Source organism: Panthera tigris, chromosome C1 (assembly GCF_018350195.1).
Source record: "Panthera tigris isolate Pti1 chromosome C1, P.tigris_Pti1_mat1.1, whole genome shotgun sequence".
Classification (NCBI taxonomy): Eukaryota; Metazoa; Chordata; class Mammalia; order Carnivora; family Felidae; genus Panthera; species Panthera tigris.
Genome location: NC_056667.1, coordinates 11,407,876 through 11,434,152, shown reverse-complemented (window position 1 = coordinate 11,434,152; position 26,277 = coordinate 11,407,876). Strand labels below are relative to the sequence as shown.

Genomic DNA, 26,277 nt, shown 5'->3' with positions numbered 1-26,277 from the left:
CGGGACTCCGGCGTTGGCCGCGCCGGGGTGGGGGGTCCCTAGTAGGCAGGGGTCCGGGGCGGCGGCGCGCAAGGATGCGACCGCACCGCCGCCCGGCGCCGGCTCCGGGGAGGCCGGGCGACAGCCTCGTCCCGGCTAGGTAAGGAGAGGGCGGCAATGGGGCCGCGCCGCCGAGGCCCAGGCCCAACGCCGCGACGCGGGCCGAGCGGCGACCAGACAGCCGCGCGCTCCTCGCACCCGTCCGTGGGTCTGGCCCGGGTCCCCTCAGCAGTTCCGCGCACGGGGAGGGGCCGGCAACGGGCCGGACGGGCAAGCGGCGCCTGAGGAGAAAGCGCGGCCCCGGGCCGCGTGTCACTCACCGTTTGAAATGCTCGATGATCTTCTCTTCCCGCACATTCTCCGGTAAGTTGCCCACCCAGAGGTGCCTGGTTTCCCGGACCATGCTGGGCGGTGTGCCGGCGACCGCTGGTGCGGGTTCTCCCTCGCCGGCTTCGTACGAGCCCGTCAGCGCCGGGAGGCGGGCGCCGGGGCGGCGGCGGCGGCGGCTGCGGCGGTGGCGTCGGCAGCGGCGGCGGCTCCTCCGGCTCCCCCCCGTGCAGAGACCATCCCTCTCCCCCAGGTTCTGACTCTCGGGCCTCGCAGCTCCGCTCTGCCGCCACCACACACCCGAAGCCGACCCTCGCGCTCCGGCGGCGCATGCGCCCGGGCGGCGGCGGCGGCGGCGGCGGCGGCGGGCGGGGGAGCGGGGAGGAGGGGCGAGCGGGACCCGGGCGGCAGCGACTACGACGAAGCTGGCGCTGTGGCAGCCGGACGCTTCCCACCGGCGCGCGCGGCCCGCCTCCCTCGCCGCGGGCGCGCGCGCGTCCGCCCTCCCGCCGAGGCCGAGGCGCCGAGTTCCTCCCAGCCGGCGCGCAGGCGCGCGGGGGAGGGAGGGACACGGGGTCGGGAAGGAACGCTCGCGCGCCGGGTCCCGGTGCGCAGGCGCGCAGTCGCGCGAGGAGCCGGCCGCGGGGCGGGCGCTCAGTCAGGCTTGGGGCTCTGCGCGTGTGGGGGCAGAGACGGCCTCCGGCCCCTCAAGCAGGGGTTCCAGGCGCCGGTCTGGAGGAAGGAGAGAGAGAAAGGGGGTTGGTTTTGATAGGGCTGCGTGTCAAAGCGGCTGCCAGTGCCCCTCCTAGGAGAAGCCAAGACTTCTTCCCCTGCTCACCCTTCGGCCAGGAGCTGGCGGTTTCCGGGCAGTTGGATCCCCGCCTGCTTGGGAAAGTGTCAGAACAGGGCCGCCCTTCTCTCTGCCCAGCGAAGCAGTGACAGCTTCAAAAACCCATTCCTCTCAAGAATCATTAGCTTGTAACGTTAAGCAACTTTATTTTATATAAGATTGCGAAACCTTTTGCAAGCTCTCCTAGCTGGTCGTTACAGGATACCAGGAATAGAACTGAAATGAGAAGGCTACGTATCTAATATTGTATAAAGGATTCATATAGAGATTTACTGTAATTTAACATTTAAGCATAGAAATGGATCAGACCTCTGGCCTTTCCAGGCCTAAAGGCCTTTAAAGACCACAGTAGAACTTTTATATCAAGACCAGTTTGCAACCCTGGAGAAAACCCACAAAATTAAGGCAATTGTACTGAGTCCAGAAAAATGGAATTGTTTAAATTTTCTTTTCCATTTTTTATCTACAAAAATAACGTTATCAGAGGCGTGGAGCTTCAAGTACATACCAGATTGTAAATATTTGGTCTCATTCACTGTCTCCCTAAATAGGAGCCAACTTACCACCAAACTATGCTGTTTTGAATTGAAAAATATGGTCACCATAATCAATGGCACTAATACCCGGATCAGCTGTGCATAGTTTCTTTCGTTCCCACAGACAGTAATGCTCCCAAGTAGTTTTGTTGTTGTTTGCCACATAGTCTAACGTAAGTTTCTTAATGATTGTCAGACTTAGAGTCACATCAACTGTCTTGTATTTGGTTTAATAATGGTCTATACTAAATAAATAAACTTGATCTCAGCAGGTCTGATGAATTGAGATAATCTCTCCTCTTTTTAGGACATTCAAAAGTCTAAGCAAGCCCCCACTTTAAACAGTTGCAACAATTACAGTACAAGATGTGCTAGCTCAGGAGCTAACTTTACCATCCATTTGAAATGATTTTTGGAATTTTGGCAAGTTACTTCTCAAACTTCTAGATTCTAAGGTAACTTAACTGGTTTTTATGCTATTTTCCTAGCTTATGTTTACACGTTTTCTATTTCAACTTTTTTTTTTTTTTTTTTTTTTTTTTTTTTTTTTACTGTTTGGGAACTTCAGTAAGTCAGAAACAGAAAGAGGTGGTGGCAAAGAGTTAGAAACAGAAAAGCCCTACCCTAATAGTGGCATTCATTCATAATTTAGTTAAGGTATTAGTGCCACCCCAGAAGTTCGTCTTGTATTCATGCAAATCAGTCATTAAATGAAATGGAAATGTGTGTTCTTGAAAATATTCTGGAATTGATTTCTCAGTAAAAGCAAATCAAACCACATTCAGATGTAGGATAAGTCATTTACATTTGGCCATTTCTCTGTCACATCAACTATCACATAAGGAGTGTCAGGCCAGCACACTATTAACCTAAACCCCTGAACTATATAGCCCTGTATATACAGATGCAGTTAGCGTTGAACTAAAATGCATGTTTCCATGAAGCATGAATTTCAATATAAGCAACCACAATTTGAAACACATTTTAAAATATGATGTAAATGATTTATTTAAATCCTGATAGGCTATGAATTAGCTGAAACTTCTTGGGAAAGACCAAAGTGTCATCATGAAGAACAGAAGAGATTCAGCTCAACTGCATTAAGAGGGGCAACTAACAAAGATGAGGATTCAGAAAATAGGGTCTTGCACTTAGAGAAGGGGATATCTCACCTTGAATGCAGACTTCAGTTAAAATCATGCTGAAGAAAAATTCAAGGGCTGAAAAAAAAAAGGGGGCTTTTAGATGCAAAATCAGGAGAGACTAATTAGAGTAATTATTAAATACGGTATCCATCTAGGACTCCCACAAAACAATAAAAGGATAAACGAGAACAAAATAAGAACCAGTTAAGATGTTTTATACTACTTTCTGCATGGCACAAGAATTAGGGGACATTAAGTGAAAATTAAAGCAACATGTTTACCAACTAATATTTTTTTTAACATAACGCAAATTGTTAAGCAAAATTGAATTAAATTCTCCCAAAGACCTTTACAGATCACAGAGTGTCAAAAAGATTAGGAACAAATGTCAAATTAAGAGAGTATCAGTTCTCGTTTTGCCAGAGATTTACCAAACTGAGAAACAGTCTCTAACAAGATTAAGGCTATAGCAAAATCCCATCAAATGTCATTTGATACCACCTTATACTCAGGATCTCTTGAGGTGTTAGTCAGAATACCTGTTGGGCACCAAAAATAGCAACCCAAGTATTCATGTTAGTTTCCTGGGCTTTTAAAAATCTGATGTGTATTTCTAAAAAGAGAATTCAGTTTATAAAACGTGAACATACATCAATAGATATATAGATTAATGAATAAAACAAATTTCAATTCTTATCTGTTCAAATTCTTAATGTGCTCCTTTGATGCCAATATATATATATATATATATATATATACATACACACCATATATGTGTATATATAGTATATATATGTAGTATTTATATATATTGTATATATACATAGTATATATATATATAGTATATATGCATATAGTGTATGTATGTGTATATATATATATGCTATATATATAGTGTATATACATACATATAGCAATTTAGGTAGGAAGTCTGTCCATCTTTGTTAAAGTTAATAGTTGCAGGTTAAAAATATTGCCCATATTCCTTACTGATTCTTTCAGCATAACACTGCTTGACCATGAATTGAAAAACACTGAAGAAAAAAACATTGATGGTATGAATGAGAGACCTTAATGTATAATGGAATAACCCTTGGATTAAGAGTTAAAAATTCCAGTTCCAATTTTGTCACTGGCTATATGACCTAGGCAATTCAATTAAATCCTCAAAAGTCTCAATATCCGTATCTGCAAAATGAAAATAAAAAATATGCTTTCTCTACCAAAAATGGTTGCTAGAGGGGCGCCTGGGTGGCTCAGTCGGTTAAGCGGCCGACTTCAGCTCAGGTCATGATCTCGCGGTCCGTGAGTTCAAGCCCCGCGTCGGGCTCTGTGCTGACAGCTCAGAGCCTGGAGCCTGTTTCAGATTGTGTCTCCCTCTCTCTGACCCTCCCCCGTTCATGCTCTGTCTCTCTCTGTCTCCAAAATAAATAAACGTTAAAAAAAAAAAGTTAAAAAAAAAAAATGGTTGCTAGAAGTATCAAAGAAGATAACATATGTAAAAGAATTTGGAAGAAACACACCATCAAAATATCAAATACTAATAAGTTGACCACTAATTTCATATTTACATCAAAAATAAGCATCAGTTGGGGCGCCTGGGTGGCTCAGTCGGTTGAGCGTCCGACTTCGGCTCAGGTCACGATCTCAAGGCTGGTGAGTTCGAGCCCCGTGTCGGACTCTGTGCTGACAGCTCAAGAGCCTGGAGCCTGCTTCTGCTTCTGTGTCTCCCTCTCTCTCTGCTCCTAACCCACTCACATTCTGTCTCTGTCTCTCTCAAAAATAAATAAACATTAAGAAAAAAAATTTTTAATAAAAAAAAATAAGCATCAGTTGAAAGAACATACTATTACCAATTTTCACAGTTATAGCCAAGTCCTATAGTCAAATCAAAATGCACTAATTGCATATTAAGTGCGCAGTTTCTGGGTTTTGTGGGTTTTTGCTGACTTTTTCTATTGCAAATCTCTTAATAACAACAAAACTGGTAAGTGCATGCCCTTTGCACAGCCCCAAATCAAGTATTTGATTTTTTTTCAGTGCCTTTCATTTTTATTGGCAATGTATCAGGAAACACTGGGAAAGCTTTTCTCTGTTTCTGTCCTTGTTACAAAATATTTACAAAAGCAGAATTTCTTCATAAGCATTTATCTTTGTATGTTTTCAATAGCAAGGCAACCCACTCTGTTATTCTAGTTTTTAAATTATTTTAACAATAATTGATGCTCACTGAAAAAGATCAAAAGGAGGTTGCGATCTCTCCTTTCATCTATGATAAGTGGATAGTGAAGTGAATATCCTCATTTAAGTATTACAGATAATTCAGAAAGGTAACATTAAAGCAGAGCCATTTGCAAAGGGAAATTAAAATAGATGTTTTTAATCAGGTCTTACTTTCACACTGTGAGGAGCTCCCGCATTTAACATGCTAGATGTGCTCAAAGAGTTCAGTCATGCATAATGGAAGCCCAGTTGGAGAAAGCATCTGAGCCTCAAACTCGGGCTTTGAATGCTACCCCAGCCAATAGAACAGATAAATTAAAATCAACATTTGAGCAGGAGGACAGAATCGTTACCAGATATTTAACAAGATTTTGGTTACAAATCTAGTCCCAAGCAATTAAAACTAAACTATTTCATGACAACACATATACTTAAGATACAAGCGCTTGTTTCTAAAGGCATCATGTACAAATACATTAACGGGCCCTAAAATGATCAAAGCCTATTTGACAATACAAATTCCTTCTATTATTAGAAACAGTTTTCCAAACAGTAGAAATGAAACAGACAACACTGCTATATTATTCTCAAAGAGTGTTTGACATATTGCTAGTTCTGAGAGTCAACTGGTGAAAGGCAGACTTGTCCATTAACTTATTTTGATATAACAGGCTCACCCTGGTGGAATTATATATACATAAATTATCAGAACTTCCATCAATTGAACATTAGCCAGCTAGCTCTCTAAATCATTCTTTCAGCAGGCTAACATTTCATCATCTATTTCCCTGTTCAACCCTCCAAGAAAGCTAAATAATTTATCCCACGTTGTTTTTAGTTTTCCAGAAACGAATGTAATGGCTGATATTTTCTTATAAAAAAGCAATTCTTATGTTTCTACCATTTCCCAGGAAAGTTGCTAAAAGTAACTTTTTTCCCTCTATGAGGAAATACTGCTAATGTACCTAATATTTACAATTACGAACACGATTTATTAACATTTATGGCATTGGAAAAAATGGACTGGAAGGATATTTTCAAATATATTAATCACAGCTGTGCCTATGTGGTAGAATTTTTTTTAATTTTAATTCTACTAAAGTTAACGGCCAGTGTTAGTTTCAGGTGTATAACATAGTGATTCAGCAATTCTATAGGGAGTGCTCGTGATGACAAGCGTACCCTTAATCCCCTTCACCTATTTCACCCATCCCCTCACCCACCTCACCTGAAATTTAAATTTTTAAGAAGTTTTTATTCATCTATATTTTCTTAAAATTTTCTTCTACACCTTCTTCAGTTAACAGATACTGCTTTTATAATTAGAAAAAGCTGTAATAAAATGACTTTTCGAAGTCAGCATCTGGGTTACTTCAGTTAAGGGTTTCTCTGAAATGTTGATGCTGGACTCTACTAAATTAACATATTTAACAGATCCCATGTGAACAAAATGTTATTCACTATGTTAATTCTGAGATTTCATTCAACCTTTTAAACCCCTGCTGCTAATCCTCATGGGAGAAAAGACTAACCCTCTTCACTAGAAGTGCTATACTTTAACCAAAACACCTCATGTATTGAAGATTGTAACTTTTAAACATCAGGAAGTCAGCAGAATACAAATCATGCAAATCAAGGCTACTGATTAATTCAAAGACTACTATCAAAGTATAGTTGATGGAATCTCAAAAACAGTAATACCAAATAAAATGTGTTTAGTAACTTGTTATATAGGTTTTGAAATTTTCAGCAGACTCAGGGGATTTCCTGCTCTAGTTTGAAGTAGAAAATTTAGACAAAAAATTATTTATGTACTCATTCAAAATGTTTTGAAAACTGTTTCCATTTCAATTCAATTATTATTGTTTGATAATAATGCCTCTTTAAATCACATCACTGCCTCGAATATTTTGCATTACTCTTCAGGAGGGTAATGATTGCTAATTTTATATAATTCGACATTAGAAACCTTTTGGCTTAAGATAAAACCACACTATTTAAAGACGAGGTAGGACATGATGCCTTTCTGAATTAAATACTGGAATTATTTTTCAGGCTTTAAAAAATTAAATTTCAGTATTTTGATGGAGGCACTCATTGAATTTTTTTCACACCATATACTACGAGAGTCATGGAAGCCACTTCTTACACTTCCTTTTGGTAAATACTTTGGCTGAAAAGAGAATGCCTCAGGATAACTCTCTTAAAGGATGCTTGATTAAAATGGTCATTAAAATGGTTTCTCTAAGAAAACAGAATCATTAAGAGTCAGAACTAAAGACTTCACTGTATACTGTAGTTAGCTGGCAGAAGGGGCAGGGTGGGATGAACTACTAAAAACGGGTCTAGGTTTTCCCCACCACACAAGATGATATAAACACACACCCAAGCATAAACCTTTCACTTAAATTCACTCGAAAGTGGCTTCAAAACGGGGTACTCTTGTGTTTCACAATTTTCAACTTATGTATATATATCGTTCCCCTCAGGATCAGTTTCCAGAGATCCTAATTAGACCCCAATAAGAACTTTGTTTTTATGCCTATTTAAAATTATAAAAGGTACAAATAAATAAATGTAAAAAAGCTTTAAAAAAAAATCGGGGGTGCCTGGCTGGTTCGGTGGATAGAGCATGAGCATGCGACCCTTGATCTTGGAGTCTTGAGTTCAAGGCCCAAGTTGGTATAGAGTTTACTTTAAAAAAAATAAAAACATCGTTTAATTACAAAACGTACAAACAAAATCTTCCCCTTATTTAGAGGTGTTGCCCTTACTTCAGGGACTTTGACTTCAAAGACTCTCATTAACCATAATTTGTTAGGATAGACTCTCTAACCGAAATTCTACGAATTCAAAGGACACTTAATCTGGTCATTTCCAAGCTTCAAATTACAGCCTTGTTAGCAGGGGCAGAATTCTATTGTTTGCTAGTGCCTCAACGCAGCCTCTGGATAGCTTTCCAGATACTAAGAGTTCTGTTAGGAATCTGGCACCAACTCAAAATTCCCACCGGGAAGAAAGATCTTCCTTCCTTAGGACCCACTGCGTGGCTCCGCCCAGAGCCTTGACCTGACCTGACCTCGGACTTTGCGTGGTCAATGGTGCACCCGCACCTGCGGGCAAGTTAGCACTTCCCAACAACTTCAGAGCCAAAATGCGGCTCTCGACCATAAAATGTCTGTCTTTAGGAGCCCCCAAGGTGCCTTCCTCGCGAACAAGCTCCCTCTTTTAAACCTTACATCTATCAGGATCTGAAGGTACGTTACACGCTAAACGAATATAGGAAGGCAATTACTCCACCAGTGAAACGAATGTCCTCCAACAGGGGGCAAGGAAACAAAGCTCAGGACTGGAGACAGCAGACCTCCATGCCCTGCCAAGGGAACCTCACTTAGCCTGCTGGATTTCAGAACCGGGCTGGCATGGGGAGCGGATTACAAGGCAAGATAAAAGAGCTGGGAACCCACAACCCTGGCAGTAATTTCCACCACACTTCTAAGGGGAGAGGAAAACAAAACTAAAACCAAAGGCACCTTGAGAAACACTAAAAGCTGTTACTATGGTTACCACGCGGCGAGCTCAATTCTGCCCAGAGAGACCGAGCAGTACGCCCGGGCCCTTTGTCCGCATCCACGCACCAAGCACAAACCCAGCGGCCAGCCCCACCAAAGGCTTACGTCTGCGACCGAGGGAGGCGTTCCAAATAAAGGACACCTTTATTTTGGTTTAGTGAGCAAGAACTGCAGGCAGCGCCTGAGGGAAGCCGGCGCGGCCACCGCCTTGTCCCTGGGCCGGGGCTGTCCCCGCCCCCTCCCCGTTTGGAAAAGGCTCCACCACACTCGCAGGCACCGAATCCGGTCAGGAGCCGGACCAAACATGGCGCAGGCAGGCGTGGAAGGGAACCAACCAGACACAGTCCGAGCTCATCCCTTCGGCACAAAGGGAAGGCTCAGCTCCGGGAAACCCGCGAACAGAATGCTTAACCCCTCAAGACGCTACACTTTCCCCGAGTGGGAGCTGAGGAAACAGTGAGTAGGACGCAACCGAGTGGCTCAGACGCACTTCATAGCGAAGACGCTACCGCAACCGGCGCGGAGAACACAGCTCGGCGGAGACGACCTGCTGCGCAGGCGCGCGGAGCAACGACGCGAGCGCTTCGGCCCTGCCCCTCCCCCCCCCCGTCTTCTCTCAAAGGCCAGGGGAGTTGCCCCAACGCGCTGGCGCAACGACGGAACGTGGGGGGAGGGGGGGGGAGGGGAGGAAAACCTGTTCCCTTCATTGTGAGAGCGAACGGCCCCGCCCCGCACGCGCGCGCGCACGCCCCACTCTCACACTTGCACACGCGCGCGCCGAACTTGCCGCCCAATCCGGCGCGCATGCTCCGGGAGGGAGGCGGCGGCTGAGCCTGCGGCTTTTTGGTGTTTCCCTGAGAAGTTTCTGGAAAGACAGAGCCCAAGGGAAGCTGGGGGATGGGGAGCACAGGGAAGCGACCGTTTGAGAGAAAGAAAGCGAAACATCCAAAACACACCGACACCGCCCAGCTTCCATCCATCACGTCATGGCCGAGGCAAAGCCCAAGGCCACCAAGACCCTCACGCCACGGGGCGGAGGGGGGGCAGAAAGCTTGGGGACTGCAGCAGCCGCTCCTTCCTCTGCCTGTGCCCAGCCCCGAGACCCCTGACCACGGGGAGAAGGGAGAGGGCAAGGGGGGGGAGCGATGAAAAATCTAAGACGCTCACTGGAGGTTTGCGTGGAGCGCAAGCCGACATCCGCCCTCTGGAGCTGCCCGTGCACTCGTGGGCCGCCCGTGGCTCTCCTCTGGGTCTCGAGCGTGGGCTCCGCATTGAGATTCTACGCGGCGGCCGAAGTGCTGGTTCGGGAACTCCTTAACCCCTGTTTCCTCAATCTCCCCCTCATTTGGGGGGGGGGTGTCATTTGGTCCCTCTTCCTGTCTTCACTTTGATGGCCAAGAGCTAAAGCTGCGGGCGTGCAGACACTAGAAAGGGGTGCTCCCTGCCCGCGCCAGCCCGAGGAACGTCTTGGGCGGACAGGGGTCGCCTGGCTGTTGTGCGACGTTCGGTTCTCTCCAGGTTTTGGCCCCTTAAGTGAGAGCCTCCGGCAGCGGGGCAAGTTTGGAAGCGCAAAGGCGGCACAAGCACAAAGGCGCCGCCTGGTTTGCGGAGTCGAGAAGCGCTCGCCGGAGTGTGGGGCGCGAAGGCGTACCCGTGCCCAGGGAGGATCGCCCCCGACCGCCACCACAAGGAAGCCCGGGCGGGCATTGTCGCGCTCGGGGAGGCGGAGGGGGGGGGGGGAGCGGGGAGAGGCCCGCGGCGCCTTTTATTTCTCCGTCAGCGCCGGCTCGGGACTCGGCGCGGCTGCCATTTTGTGGCGCGGCCGCCATTTCGCGGGGCCGAGGGGGCAGCGGGACGGGGGAGGGGCGCGCGCCGCCGCGGCCGGCGGGGGGCGGGGCTGGCGACGGCGCCCGGGCAGCCCCCAGCGGCGAAGGCGAGCGCGTCCCCTTTGTTCTTCGCCTCTGGGCTGGGGCTCCGCCGCCGTGCCGCAGCGCTGCGGGCGCAGGGCGTGTGCGCTCGCCCCGCCTAGCCGCGGAGGGGCGTGCGCGCAGTCCCAAGTCCCCTCTGCCCTCTGAGCCCTTCCACAGGGAGGCCCGTCACCCCTACCCTCGCTCGGTGAAGGGAGTGCGTTTTATTGGGCCGCGCCCCGAACACCACCGTGGGAAGCCGTAGTTCACCCTGAGAATGGAGGCGCTTTGGGAGCCTCGTGCGGTGGGGGTGGCCGATCGGTTTGGATGCCACTGCCTTGAACCGTAGTGGCGCTCCGCAAATAGAAGAGGGCCGGGCTACGCGAGCTGGGAGACCTGACCGAGGTGCCGAGCGCTAGCGTAACCGAGGGGTCGGGCTCTTTAAAGAAAGAAAAGTGTCTTTGAAGTGCTGTCGGCGGGAGGAGAGCCGAGACGTTGCTGTTCATTGGCCGGGCGCGAGGCACGCACTGCGCAACTAGTTTCTGATAGGTTTTGTGGCCCATTATTTCGATCTGAGCCATAGACTGGAACAATAGATTGGAAAATTTTATTTCTGTCTGTTGAGAACATCTTCCGTTTCGCTTCTTTTTTAAGCCCCTTACGAGTATGTAAATAGCAAATTGACTCAATAAAATATTACGAGCCTTCCGGGGTCCTTTGAAATCCTGAAAGAGCTATTGTTTTTCTGATTTCAAGGGAATATTAAAATGTGAATCTTGGCATTTTAATGTTCACTTTGCGGCTGGAATCAACAAAGCCAGGAAATTCAAGAGTAATGCTTCTATATTTGTCTTCCCGTCTTTGCTTTTTGTGCAAGGTATTTTTGTTTAGTGGGTTTGGCTGTTTTGTTGTGTTTTTTCAGTTTTGTTTTTCTTCACAGCAACATGAATTCGTAAGCGAGCCAGCCTTTTCTGGCTCAGGTCCCCATGTCTTTTGGTGTTAACAGCCACAGTAGGATTGATTCCCCCTCCCCTTACTATGTATAATTACGGGGAGGGGGAGGGGGCTGGTTATCTGTTTCAGTAACAGGGGAGTTAAACCCATAATGATAGGATGGAAAGTTAAAAAAATATATTATCGTTGAGGGAACAGATCAGGATTTGATGGCTTCCAGATGAAAAACATTTTAGGAGTAGCTGTTAGATCCCAAATTTTGTCTCCATTTCAGTATGACTAAAAGCACTGCCTGGAATTTTAATTTCGTATACTCTATCTCAATATTCTGCAAAGCACAATGTGTTTTTTGTGTATTCAGAACTTATGAAATATATTGTTTTTAAAACACTGTCACTTTTTGTTTGTACCACCAAAATTACGTAGTATGAAACTATTAGCTTTATTGGGAATTAGGACAGAATAAGGCAGACAAAACATGCCTTTAAGAGCTAGGCAGTTGAAATTTATGGAGTGATTACACAGTCCTTTCACTTTGTAGAGCTGTAGAAGGATCTGTTTTAACAATTCTGATTCCTACAATTTGTTTTTATTTATAAAACATGTTATTTCCCACCTTTAGCTCTTACACTTAACACGAAAAGCACACCCCCTTTCTGCACAAAATATTTGCAGTTTGTATTTGCTTTAGAGTGGGTGCTATTTAGCACTGTTCACCTGTCCCTTATGACCGGTGCCATACATTTGCAAAACAGTTGAACAGAAATTCAGGAAGCTTCTCTCCCATCCTAATGTTGGTCTCAAAAACATGTTCCAACTTCCTATGCCAAAAAGCTAAACAGTAAAAAACAGGTGGGCTTTAAATGTGCAGAGCCAGGTTCAAATAAGCAGATTCTGAATTACAACAATCTCATGATCTGCCTGCCCTTGGAGTTAAAGTGCTTTGTATGTAGTCCTAGGACTGGTTTCATTTAGTCAAACCACGCAGGACTAGAGAATTCCACGATCACCAATCCATTGTTCCTATAGAGTTCCTTCTTTTAAATAAAATTTTTTTAACGTTTTATTTATTTTTGAGATAGAGAGAGACAGAGCATGAATGGGGGAGGGTCAGAGAGAGGGAGACACAGAATCGGAAACAGGCTCCAGGCTCTGAGCTGTCAGCACAGAGCCCGACGCGGGGCTCGAACTCACGAACCCTGAGATCATGACCTGAGCCGAAGGCGGCCGCTGAACCGACTGAGCCACCCAGGTGCCCCTAGAGTTCTTTCTTTTTAAACTGAACTTCTTAATTTGTACTGTTTTGTGTTCCCTGAAGAAAGATTGGATGTTCACCAGAACCTTTAATTAAACCAAGATTCTTATTTATAGACAGCCAGGGCAGAATCAAAGTGGTATGTGCTAGGCCCTTGGGCTTATTTTTTTGACGTTTGGTGAAGATTGCAGCTTTTCTAAACAACATAGAAACACTGAAGATCTCTAGCCATTGTTACAGGAAAGGGCAGTTTTCATGCCAAATTCTAGCAATGGAGGGAATTTAAAACAATAACAGTAATAACCTTTTCCTGGTAAGGATAAATAAGCTCTTCTAGAGACTTTAGTAATATGGGAAGTTCTTCAAAATATTTTGGCAGCAGTGAAGCACTCCCACGTGCTGGAATAGTCTTCCCCTTTGAGGCAAAACTCAGAAATTCAGCACTTCAGAAGTACTGGAGTTCAAAGAACAAATCTTTGCGGCCAACAGTGTTTCTTAGGAAAATAGAAACACGTCTATGAAAATAAAAAAGACCCTGGAACAACCCCACATTTGTCTTGCCAGAGTACAAGATTCCTGGTAATTGTGCAGTTTATATGAAACCTGTAGATTTAACATTTTGGCATCATGGTTTACATGGCCTGTACAGACAATACATCAAAAAGACTTCTGGGGGCGCCTGGGTGGCTCAGTCGGTTAAACGGCTGACTTTAGCTCAGGTCATGATCTCACAGTTTGTGGGTTTGAGCCCCTCGTCAGCCTCCGGGCTGTCAGCACAGAAGCCTGCTTGGGATTCTGTGTCTGCCTCTCTCTCTGCCCTTCCCCCGCTCATGCTCTGTCTCTTTCAAAAATAAACACTAAAAAAAAAAAAAAAGAAAAAAGTCTCCTGAAAGTCAAGCTCTTTATTACTTTGTTTATGTAACAAATAAGTTTTGAGCATCAACTTTGTGCCACATCCTATTCCAAGTACTTAGGATATATTGCTGAAGACAGCAATCAGATTGCTATTCTCATGAAGCTTAGCTGGTTTGGGAAGGGGGTGCAGGGGGGATGGCGGGAGGGGGAGAAGAGGCAATGAATATAATCCACAGGAAAATGGGGCACCTGGGTTGCTCAGTTGGTTAGGCCTCCGACTTTGGCTCAGGTCCTGATCTCACGGTGCGTGAGTTCAAGCCTCGCATCGGGCTGTGTGCTGACAGTTTGGAGCCCGGAGCCTGCTTCAGATTCTGTGTCTCCCTCTCTCTCTGCCCCTTCCCTGCTCACACTCTGTCTCTCTCTCTTCCTCAAAAATAAATAAACCTTAAAAAAAAATTTAATCTACAGGAAAATAATAGGAACAGTAAGTGCTAGGCTGAAACTATAGAGACACATAATAAATGAAGTGTGTGTTGCAATTGAGATGGGGTGGTCAGAGCGGGCCTCATTAAGAAGGGACTTGAAGGGTGCCTGGGTGGCTCGGTTGAGTGTCTGACTCTTGACTTCAGCTCAGGTCGTGACACCAGGGTCGTGGGATCGAGCTCCATGTCCGGCTCCACACTGAGTATGGAGCCTGCTTAAGATCTCTCTCTCTCATTCTCTCTCTCTCTCTCCCTCCCTCTCCCCTTCTGGCCCCTCCCCATCTCGCACGTGCTCTCTCTCTTTCTCTCAAATAAAATTTTAAAAAACAAAAGAAGATACTCGAGTAAAGACTGGAAGAAACTAAGGGACCAAACTGGCTATTTAGGGAGGTGATTCCACAGAGATGGAACAGGAAGTGCAAAGGTCCTCAGGTAGGAGCATGACTGGCACATCTAAATGTAGCAAGGATGGGGCGCCTGGGTGGCTCAGTCGGTTAAGCGGCCGACTTCGGCTCAGGTCATGATCTCGCGGTTCGTGAGTTCGAGCCCCGCGTTGGGCTCTGTGCTGACCGCTCAGAGCCTGGAGCTGTTTCCGATTCTGTGTCTCCCTCTCTCTGACCCTCCCCTGTTCATGCTCTGTCTCTCCCTGTCTCAAAAATAAAATGTTAAAAAAAAAAAATTAAAAAATAAATCTAGCAAGGAAATCACTGTGGCTGGAACAGAATGAACAATAGAGAGAGTGTAAGAGATGATGAGGTCAGAGGTTAGGGGAATAGGGGCAGGTCTATAGAACCTGGAAGGCCACGGGGGAGGACTTTAGCTTTGAATCCACATGGAGGTGTTGCATAGGTGACTTGGGTTTTGAGAGCTATTGAGAATAAGAGGCTAACGATAGAAGCAGGACCCCATGCGGGGGGCTATTTCAGTAATCTAAGAGACGGGGGTGGCTTCGGTGGCTAAGGGATCCTGGATATATTTTGAAAGTAAACCCAGAAGGCCTTGCTGATGGATTGAACATAGAGTTGATAAAAAGAGGAGCCTGAGGTTTTTGACCTGAGCAACTAGGAAGATTGAGTTGCAATCAACTGAAATAGGGAACACTGACTAGAACCGTTTTATAGAGGAATATGAAGAGCTCAGTTTTAGATCTGTTCAGTTTGAGATATTTATTAGATGGAGACATTAGGTAGGTGGCTGGATATGGGTCTCGAGTTCAGGAAGAAGTTCTGAAGATCTATATATTTATATATTATTCAGGAGATCTATTATACATACCTATATTGTGTCCGTGGGACGGTGTGAGAGAGAGAGTGGGAAAGAGGAGAGGAGAGGGGAGGGGAGAGGGAGAGAGAGAGTTGGGAGTTGTCAACATATGAATGGAATTTAAAGTCTGAAACTGGATGAGATCACCAAGGGAGTAAGTGTAGTTATGGAAGAGAACCAGGAAAGCCCTGGGGCATTTTGACACTTAAGAAAGAGATCTCAGAAGTCAGTAATTTGCAAAGCAACTGAGAAGGAGCAAACCAGTTAGGGAGGAGAAAAACCAAGAGACGGTAGTGTCCAGGAAGTCAGAGGAAGAAACTGAAGGAGGAGAGAGTGAGCTGTTGTGGGATGCTGTGGTGAGGTGAAGGTGAGGCAGGATTGACTGTTGGAGCACCGTGGAGGTCTTTGGCGACCTTGACAAGAGAAGTTTTGGTGGAGCAGTGGGGCAAGAGCCTGCCTGGACTAGATTGAAGAAAAAAATGAGCGAGTCTGGAATCACTTGGGGAAAAGTCCTACGGTGGATTTGGAGGGGAAGATGCCAGGGGTGGTGATGGTTGAACGTACCTTCAGTTGCAGAAAGTTCCTGGATCTTTTAGCTGTGCCTCTGTCCCATAATGACATGATCGGTATACACTTTCTTTGGAAAAGACAACTACTTCCTATAAAACCTGCAAATTCTCAACCTGGAGTTTGGTCAACACTTGGAAGAATTTGGTCAGTAGGACAAGGAATCTAGCAGAGAGCTTTTCCTGGAATTTATATAACCGTCAATGCTCACCAGCAGTCTGGAGTGCTTAGAGATACAGCCAAGCAGACTTTGCCCTGGTTTCTCAAGCGTGTACCTCAATAATCCCTGAGGACTCTGCAGCTTTTGTTGGACTTCCTGTAAAAAGCCTTAGACCAATGATGGCAAACTGACTCTATCACAAGAATGGGAATGCCCTAAGAGTTAAGTGCCCCTTTCAACAGGTTTCCTGTACCTGTCATATTGGAGACTGCTTGAGTAACAGCAATTGCCAGTGGATGACAGTTAACTAGATTGGCCGTGTGCTTTATATGAAAATGTATTTATCATCCTGGGCTTGAGCTCCACCGTTAGAATCTGCATACTGATAAATATAGTTAAGTTAAAATTTTTATTTTCAATTATATTACCTGGTCATTTCTTATAGGAGCATGTGATAAAATACAGATATAAAATATTTAAAAAAAAATTTTTAACGTTTTATTTATTTTTGAGACAGGGAGAGACAGAGCATGAACAGGGGAGGGTCAGAGAGAGGGAGACACAGAATCTGAAACAGGCTCCAGGCTCTGAGCGGTCAGCACAGAGCCCGACGCGGGGCTCGAACTCACGGACCGCGAGATCATGACCTGAGCTGAAGTCGGACGCTCAACCGACTGAGCCACCCAGGCGCCCCTAAAATATTATGTATATATTAGCCTAAAACATTTATGCTGAATAGTCACCTTTGAAACCATCTTTATTTGGAAGCATTTATCAATTTGGATGAAGCCTAGAATATTATATGATTGAATTTATATTTTCTTTTTTTTTTTTATTTTTTTTAACGTTTATTTATTTTTGAGAGAGACAGAGCATGAATGGGGGAGGGTCAGAGACAGGGAGACAGAATCTGAAACAGGCTCCAGGCTCTGAGCTGTCAGCACAGAGCCCGACACGAGGCTCGAACTCACGGACCGCGAGATCATGACCTGAGCCGAAGTCGGCCGCTTAACCGACTGAGCCCCCCAGGCGCCCCTGAATTTATATTTTCTAATACTCATGAAACATTGCACTGGCTAGCTTATGCAGTCTTAAACCATTTTTCCCTTGTCCTGGCCCACACAACGCTTGCATCAGTTACCCTGATTTGCCCTGTAGTGATCCATTTGGGGGCCAAGGAAGACCGTCTCCCTACAATAGAATATCAGAATATCAGAATATCAGAATCCTAGGCCAGTCTGATACATCTGCCTTGTGGGACTTTTTCACACCTCCTGAAAATCACTGATGTAGAACTTAAATATAGCTGAGGCACAAATGGTCTTTTCCTTTACAAACCAGTTAGTTGACTTGAGATTTATTTCTAATGGTATGAGTGCATCAGTTGCTGGCACAGAGGATATGTCATAAATAATTGACTTCCTTGAGAGGTCCAAGACTACTACATTTTTCAAAAGACCTATCTCCTTTCTTCTTATTTATTTATTTATTTATTTATTCATTTATTCACTTATTTATATTTTAGTAAGCTCTATGCCCCAATGTGGGACTTGAACTCACAACCCCAAGATCAAGAGTTGCATGCTCTACTAACTGAGGCAGCCAGGCGCCCCATATATACTTTCTTACTTTAAAAAACGTATACCAATAGCCAAATTATGGAAAGAGCCTAAATGTCCATCAACTGACGAATGGATAAAGAAATTGTGGTTCATATACACGGTGGAATACTATGTGGCAATGAGAAAGAATGAAATATGGCCTTTTGTAGCAACGTGGACGGAACTGGAGAGTGTTATCCTAAGTGAATTAAGTCCTACAGAGAAAGACAGATACCATATGTTTTCACTCTTATGTGGATCCTGAGAAACTTAACAGAAGTCCATGGGGGGAGGGGAAGAAAAACAAAAAAAGAGGTTAGAGAGGGAAAGAGCCAAAGCACAAGAGACTCTTAAAAACTGAGAACTGAGGGTTGATGGGGAGTGGGAGGGAGGGGAGGGTGGGTGATGGGTATTGAGGAGGGGACCTTTTGGGATGAGCACTGGGTGTTGTATGGAAACCAATTTGACAATAAATTTCATATTAAAAAATAATTTAACTAAAAATAAATTTAAAAAGTATAGCATCTATTATATTGGAGAAAATGAAATTATTTGTACAAATATCATGCTGGATTTTTTTTTTAACTTCATTTATTTATTTTGAGAGAGAGAGAGAAAGAGAGCACAAGCTGGAGAGGAATAGAGAGGGAGAGAATCCCAGACAGGATCCGCACTGTCAGCACAGAGCCCGATGTGGGGCTCAAACTCAGGAACCATGAGATCAGGACCTGAGCCGAAATCTAGAGTCAGACGCTAATCGGAGTAAGCCACTCAGGTGCCCCATGCTGGATGTGTCTAACCATTGATTATAGTTCTGCCTTTTGAAGAAAAACAGAACCCCGACTTCAGCTCAGGTCACGATCTCGCAGTCCGCGAGTTCAAGCCCCACGTCGGGCTCTAAGCTGATGGCTCAGAGCCTGGATCCTGCTTCCGATTCTGTGTCTCCCTCTCTCTCTGCCCCTCCCCCGTTCATGCTGTGTCTCTCTCTGTTTCAAAAATAAATAAACGTTAAAAAAAAATTTTTTTTGAAGAAAAACAGAACCAGTTTTGGGGTTTTTTGTGACAAGTCTTCTGAATATTTGAATTTCCTTATCTTTGTGTGAACCATCCTTACATTTGTTCAATAAATACTTGATTGACATTTAAATTAGAGAATGGGAGGAGTTGGCTGTAAAAGGAGAACAGAAAAATGGAGAGGTAGCTGGTGAGGGATGAGTGGCTGGGGAAAATAGCATCTAGGGAAGTTTGCTTGTTTTTAAGATGGAAGAAATTACAAGACTCTTTTATACCACTGCTTATACGGTAGATAACTGATGTGGGCAGGAGAGTTTGACCGGATGCAGATTCTTAAGTAGGGGAGAAGGACTGCATACAGGAAGGAACTGGCTTCGGATAGGAATATAAAATGGTTCATCTGTCTCAGCCAATTAAACGGAACATGCACTTTCCCCATGGGGGCCAGTGTGCAAGGCTGCAAACAGTCGCCTCTTTGGTAGTGTGGGCAGAGTGTTGCTTGTATGATTTGCCTTAAGGGACCCTGGAGACAGTGGACATTCATGTCTGATCTCAGGCTATCTCCAATCTAGACTCCAGACGTATGCAGGTACCTTTGGAAAGCCTCAGGGCACAGTGACCAGGGTCCACACTGGCCCAGTCATCATGTCCAAGCTGCAGAACAAGGAGCATATGATTCAAGCTCTAAGCAGGGCCAAGTTCAAGTTCCCTGGCGGCTGGCAGATCCATATCTTCAAGGAGTGGGGTTTTACTGAGTTTAATGTGGACAGATTTAAAGACACCATGGCTGAAAAGCCCCCCAGGTGGCTGTGGGGTCAAATACAGCCGCAGTGGCGGCCCTCTCCACAAATGGTGTGCCCTGCCCTCTGGAGAGCCTTGGCAATGCCCCCTCTTCAGGCAGCCCCATCAATAAATCTTAGTCCCTTCCTGTCCAAAAATAATAAATTGATAGATAGAAATAGTTCATCTAAAAAAAAAATAGTTCATCTAAAAAAGAAATAGTTCATCTAGTGAGAGACCAGAAGCTGTAATACATGGATGTAAAATGCTGGTAAACAGATGTGGTTGAACAAGTCTATACAAGAAATGCCACGATACACTAAGAGACAGTGTCAGGACCAGGAAGTTATCTACGCTTCATTTTCCCCGACTGAATATGAGAATAATGATACAGCACACCAGTCTAAAGGTTTCGATTTACTTCCTATATTCTTGGTCATGTCTCTTAAACGTTTTTGGCAAGATCTTTGTGTGGCTTTGCCACTAAACCAACCTAATGTCTGGCAAACAGTAGTTGTTCAATAAACATTCGCCAAGTTAGTTTCAAAAACAGAGTTGTTTTGAAGATCCAGTAAAACAAAGAATGGATGTAAAAAAAAGTGCTTTGTAGTCTGAGAAATGCGATTCAAATCCAAGGTGTTTATGTTCAGGAGAGTCAGGATAAAGTTCACTGGGTTTTTTTTTGACTCCTTAAATGAGAAACATTATGTAAATGTGGAAACATGGTCATTGTTACTGAGACTTTTTTTTTTTCGTTTTAAAACAATTTTTTAAGTTTATTTATTTATTCTCAGAGAGAGGGCACATGAGCAGGGGAGGGCCAGGAGACAGCGAGAGAGAATCCCAAGCAGGCTCTGCCCTGACAGTGCGTAGCCCGATGCGGGACTCAAACTCACAAACCTGTGAGATCATGATCTGAGCCAAGATCAAGAGCTGGACACTCAGGGAGCCTAGGTGGCTCAGTCGGTTAAGCATCTAACTTTGGCTCAGGTCATGATCTCATGGTTCTTGAGTTCAAGCCTTGTGTCAGGCCCTGTGCTGACAGTTCAGAGCCTGGAGCCTGCTTTGGGTTTTGTGTCTCCCTCTCTCTCTGCCCCTCCACTGGTTGCTCTCTGTCTCTCTCTCTTGAAAATAAATAAACATTAAAAAATTGAAAAAAAGAAAAAAAGAGCCAGACGCTTAACCAACTGAGCCATCCAGGCGCCCCATAGACTTTTTCTTTCCCTTAGAGGAATAGAGCAAAACCTAAAGTGTCTGTGAACTAGCTTGTCAACTTTGGCCTTTTAACCCGTGTAATGTCACAGAATTGACAAAGTATAAAAAGGCCAAAAAACCTAAAACCATCTAAGTCAGCCAGCTGTATACGAGTGTCATAAAGTTCCAAGTTACATTTATAATACTGAGCACATAAGTATTGTATTACCTTTCCTTTTCTTCCTTCGTTTTGCCTTGTTTTTTGGTAGATTATAATTTCCAAAATAAATACAAATTGGGGATGTGGATTTACTTTTCCAGGTAACAATAAAGTTTCAAATTTGTTGATGTTTCTGCTGAGAATTTCTTTTTTTTTATTTATTAAAAAGATTTTTTTTAATGTTTATTTTTGAGAGAGACAGAGACAGAACATGAGTGGGTTAGGGGCAGAGAGAGGAAGACACAGAATTCAAAGCAGGCTCCAGGCTCCGAGCTGTCAGCACAGAGCCTGACGCGGGGCTCAAACTCACAAGCTGTGAGATCATGACCTGAGCTGAAGTCAGACGCTCAACTGACTGAGCCACCCAGGCGCCCCACTACTGAGAATTTCTTAAGGTACCCAAGTACACCAGTCTATTTCCATGATAAATCTATATGATCTTCACACATATTGTAGGACTGATGTGGACCAAAGCTCTAGCTGATAAGAATAACTAAGAAAAAAAAAAATCCCATTCAGTGCATGTGTATTTTCTTACCAGGATTACAGGAGGTAATATACTTGAGCCCTGGAGTTTGAAAGCAATTTCCTATATGCTATGATTTGTTTGTTTGTTTTTAATATATATATATTTTAAGTAAACTCTGCCCCCAACATGGGGCTTGAACTCATGACCCCAAGATGAAGAGCCTCATTCTCTATCGACTTGAGCCAGCCAGGCACCCCACGCTAAGTAAGGTTTTATTCCCTAGGAGAAGCTCTTATCTGTGATTCTGACAGAATATCTGCGAGGAGAAGTAAATCAACTCAATGCCATCATTTTCAATTTTTCGTCATTATCACTGACGATTAGATATTACATAATTAGCTACGGTCATACAAGAGGATTCAGCAGAGCAGTTTAGGATTAAATTTAGGAATTAGACATTAGGAACTCACCAGGATCCCATAAGTGTTTTTAAGTGTTGTAATACGGGATGCTTAATTAGACCTCCAGCCTAGTTCCTGCTGTTACCCAGCACCGGGCCTTTTAGGATTACCTAGGAAAAAAAGTACTCAGTTCTCAGAAAATCTCAGAAGTCACGCTCAGGCTGAGGAAAGATATTTGCTGAGTAATGCAGCTCAGTCCCCTTCCTTGTAAAGCCGGAACTACCATATGTGTTTTTTCCAATCAGCCCCACCAGATTTCTTCTAGGCATGATTGGGTGTCCTCGAGCCAACCATTCTGCCTCTGGAGATTTACGCATTCTCGGTGAAATTTCCCTACACCATCTGATGTGATAGTCTCCCTCTACAGGTTTCCTGTTCTGGGTCACGTTGAAGGATTGTGCCACCTGGTCTTAACCTACTTCTGTCTCCCGCTGCCTCGGTGAAGAACAACAGTGTTGACATCCACAGAATGGATCTGCCCTCACAGTGACACCCGTCCACCTTGCACCTTGCACCGGCCACCTTTTAATCGGGAGGATCCCCAGACCCGCTGCAAACATTAATTACGCTTCATAAATACCTCACTGATACTAGGCTGCAAGCCCCAGTAGCCCCGTTTTATGATTAGGGTTCCCCAAATGAGATGGAACCTTTGCTTCAGCCCGCTCAGAACAGGGACAAATCTGGGTCATGAGCACAGCTCCCCTCACCTACTTAAAACTGCCCCTAGGGCTGTAGGAGAACTAATTTTCTCCCCATGCTCCCCCAATACCCAGAAAGTAGTGTTTTTATTTTGTTTTATGTTTTAATTTTTTTATTCATTTATTCATTTTTGAGAGACAGAGAGAGACAGAGCATGAGGGAGGGGCAGAGAGAGAGGGAGACACAGAACCTGAAGCAGGCTCCAGGCTCTGACCTGTCAGCACTGAGCCCAACGCGGGGCTCCAACCCACAGACCGCGAGATCATGACCTGAGCCGAAGTCAGTTGCTTAACCAATTGAGCCACCTAGGTGCCCCTCCCTGCACCTTCTCACTCATTCTAAAGCTTAGATCAGGCCTGTGTGTGTGAGGAGCAGAGAGAAGCCATACAAAAGGGCTAAGGACCAAGCGGTCATTGTCATGATAAACCCAGAAGCTTCTTATCTGCTTTGATGTGCTAGTGTAGTGAAAAGAGCCCTGACAGGGAGCCAAGAGTTCCCAATTGACCATTGGCAGACTGTGTGATCTCAGGCCAGTCATTTTTTTCTCTCTGTGTCTCAATTCCCCAACAGAATGGGAGCTGCTGGTCTAGTCCAGGGGTCAGCCAAGTTCTGCAAAAGGCCAGATCATACCATGTGGGGCTTGATGAGCCATATTGTCTCTATGGCAACTACTCAGCTCTGGCACCATCGCTCAAAAGCATCCACAAACTGTAAGCAAATGAGTGTGGAGATGTTCCAATAAAACTTTATTATGGAAACGAAATTTTGAATTTCATGTAATATTGCCATGTCATGACGCATTATTCTTCCTTCAATTATTTTTGAACCATTTAAAAATGTAAAAAACAAAACAAAACAAAACAAAAAACACAAAAGACATGTTTAGTGCTCAGGCTGTAGGAAAAAATAGGCAGTGAGCCAGATCTGGCCCAGGGCTAAAGTTTGCCAACTTCTGGACTAGATAATCTCAGAGAGCCCTTCCGGTTGAATCTTCTACACGTTTAAAAGTCGACTTAACTATAGTTCCTGTTTGTTTCTTTTTCTTGGAAGACACATGCCCTTCCAGCGTGATAGAAAGGACATTAGAAGACACACTGACCCCCCCAAAAAAGATGTCTGCCAACTTCACACTGGTCAGCTTTAAACACTAGCAGTTCTTGTTTCTTGTTTCTTTTTTTAAAGATACTTATTTATCTTGAGAAAGAGAGTACACTTGAGCAGTGGAGGGGCAGAGAGAGAGAGGGAGACAGAGAACCTCAAGCGGGTTCCACGCTGTCAGCACAGAGCCCAACGCGGGGCTTGGTCCCACGAATTTCAAGATCATGACCTGAACTAAACTCAGATGTCAGAGGCCCAACCGACTGAGTTTGAGCCAGGCACCCCGCATTGATTTAAGATTCATCCCTCATGCAAATGCGATATCCTTACATCCGAAAAAATACATTTAACTTTATCGTCGGTACACCTTAACGAGGATGTGATAGAAAGTTGAATGTGGATTGGGAGAGGAGCGGAGGCCCAGACATTGTGTCTGGAAACGTAAAATGGTGTATTTATAACTATATATGCAAAGGTGGGCTGAGAGAAGGAAGAAGCAGGCTTTTCCCCACTCCTCAGCTTTGCAGAGTTCTGACCCCCCACTCGGGGTCCATGTGCCAGTCTTCTTTAAGGAATGAGCGCTTGATCAGGGGTCAGGAAAACTGGGTCTCAGCCTAGCTTGTGGCTTGCTAGGTAAGAGGGAAATCATTTGCCTTCAGCTTCCTCATCTACAGTATGAGGATGACGACCCTGCTGTGCACCGTGCAAAGCTGAGCATATGTATGAGTGCCTGTGAGCTCTACAATGCCCCAACAATGTCCAGAATGTAAGGAGCATTTGTCCCGTTGGATTAGCCACCTCCCACTGACTAGCAAGCTATAGTTCTTCCCTTCAACTGTAATGTTGCTGCCCACTATCTTTTTTTTTTTTTTAAGTAAGCTCCACACCAACATGGGGCTCGAACTCATAACCTCAAGACCAAGACTTGCACACTCCATTCATTGAGCCAGCCAGGTGCCCCCGAGAAGCCCACTTTTTTTTTTTTTAAGTAAGTTCCACACCAACATGGGGCTCGAACTCATAACCTCAAGACCAAGAGTTGCACATTCCATCTGCTGAGCCAGCCAGGTGCCCCCCAGAAACCCACTCTTGTCACGACGCTAATGGGCCATCCTTGGGTGGGGTTTCCACCTGACTCCGGTGGATCGCTGCCCTGAAACAAAGAACAGCCTGCCCCGTTGCCCACAGAACCTATCAGTTTCAGCTTGAAGAAGATGTCACATGACCGACACCAACGTGGTATTTCAGAATTTCTTCAGGACTGAAATTCTGATTTACGTTTGCATCTGCCCCAGAGATGTGCTCAGTGATGGATTGGATTCCAGCCTCTTCCCACAGCTGTCTTCTCCCCTCCCTTTCCGCTTCTCAGGCCCACCCCCACCCCACGCACTTCAAGAGTCACCCCCAAGAATGTATCCCTCTCCAGTCCCCTCTGGACTCCGAGGTCTTAGAGCAGTTTCTTTATTGTCGTTCATTTTGGCCTTTTTTCTACACATACTCATGTGGTTTCATGCCTGATCACCCTCACCAGATTGTCTGCTTCTAGAGGGCAGGAACTCATCCACGCCAACTTTAGAGCTGGAAGGAATCTTGATGTTTATTCCCTTACTACATCCTCTCGTCTAATGCCCGAACCACTTTATGACGTCTCTGACCACTGTTGCTTTGGTCTCTTGTGGGCCTCTGGTTCTGGGGCCCTCCTTACCTGAAGAGGTCTGGCTCAATGTAGGAATATAAGAAGACGCTAAACATGGGGCGACTGGCTGTTTCAGTCGGAACAGCGTGGGACTCTTGATCTCAGGGTCATGAGTTCAAGCCCCACATTGGGTGTGCGGCCTACTTAAAATAAATAAATCCGCTTAAAAATAAAGATGCTAAATACAATGTTGTTGAATTCAAACTACTTCTCCCTTAAGGCTGAGTCTGTCCGTCTGTCCTTGGCTGGGAGTGGGATACACAAGAAGGAGAACATTGAGGAACGAACAACATTTTGGCTAAACGTGTTGGGGAATATTTCCAACAATCTTATGTCCAGGCTATATAATTCACGTGTTGTGATTCAGCTCTTGCCCAGTGTTATTTAGGGTAAGTGAATTACAAATATCAACTCAATTACCTCTTTTTTTCTCCCTTAGGAGAGGCTCGGAGCATAATCATTCAGGATGACCTTCAACTAGGGGCTGGACAGGCATTTCATCCATGCAGCTAACACTTGGTAGGAGCTGTGCCACTTTCAAAGCCCTTTCCAAGACTTCAGCTCATTAGAACTTTTTGATGGAAGCAGAATTACCATAAATCTATAAAGGAAGAAACTAAAACTTGAATTTGGGGGCGCCTGGGTGGCTCAGTCGGTTAAGTGGCCGACTTCAGCTCAGGTCATGATCTGGCAGTCCGTGAGTTTGAGCCCCGCGTCGGGCTCTGTGCTGACAGCTCAGAGCCTGGAACCTGCTTCGGATTCTGTGTCTCCCTCTCTCTCTGCCCCTCCCATGCTCATGTTCTCTTTCGGTCTCCCAAACATAAATAAACATTAAAAAAAAATGTTTTAAAACTTGAATTTGGTTCCGAGGGTGACAGAGGCTCCTTAAACCCTGGTGTTCAATGTC

The 26,277-nt window shown here is 45.1% G+C and overlaps 1 protein-coding gene, 2 long non-coding RNA genes and 1 other non-coding gene across 6 annotated transcripts in view; 2 read left to right on the top strand and 2 right to left on the bottom strand.

Moving 5' to 3' along the window:
• Positions 1–750, bottom strand: part of SPEN (spen family transcriptional repressor) — an 89,811-nt gene extending 89,061 nt beyond the window's left edge. For both annotated transcript variants that reach the window (XM_042996506.1, XM_042996508.1), the window contains exon 1: positions 360–750. In XM_042996506.1, the coding sequence (XP_042852440.1) occupies positions 360–442 (83 nt within the window). In that variant the 5' untranslated portion in view covers positions 443–750. The remainder of the gene's footprint in view (positions 1–359) is intronic.
• Positions 318–26,019, top strand: LOC122241191. Of its 2 annotated transcripts, XR_006221220.1 has the most exons (4): positions 318–402; positions 2,060–2,207; positions 23,147–23,286; positions 25,810–26,019. It is a non-coding gene; the product is annotated as an uncharacterized LOC122241191 (long non-coding RNA). The 2 variants fall into 2 exon arrangements; XR_006221219.1 differs by lacking the exon at positions 25,810–26,019 and having other exon boundaries at positions 23,147–23,378.
• On the bottom strand, positions 898–9,543 carry LOC102966165. The gene is made up of 3 exons (XR_006221218.1): positions 9,183–9,543; positions 2,925–2,972; positions 898–1,098 (listed from the first exon to the last, which is right to left on the bottom strand). It is a non-coding gene; the product is annotated as an uncharacterized LOC102966165 (long non-coding RNA).
• LOC122241736 lies at positions 19,154–19,285 on the top strand. Its single transcript, XR_006221958.1, has one exon. It is a non-coding gene; the product is annotated as a small nucleolar RNA SNORA70 (small nucleolar RNA).
• Positions 26,020–26,277: the final 258 nt, after the last annotated feature.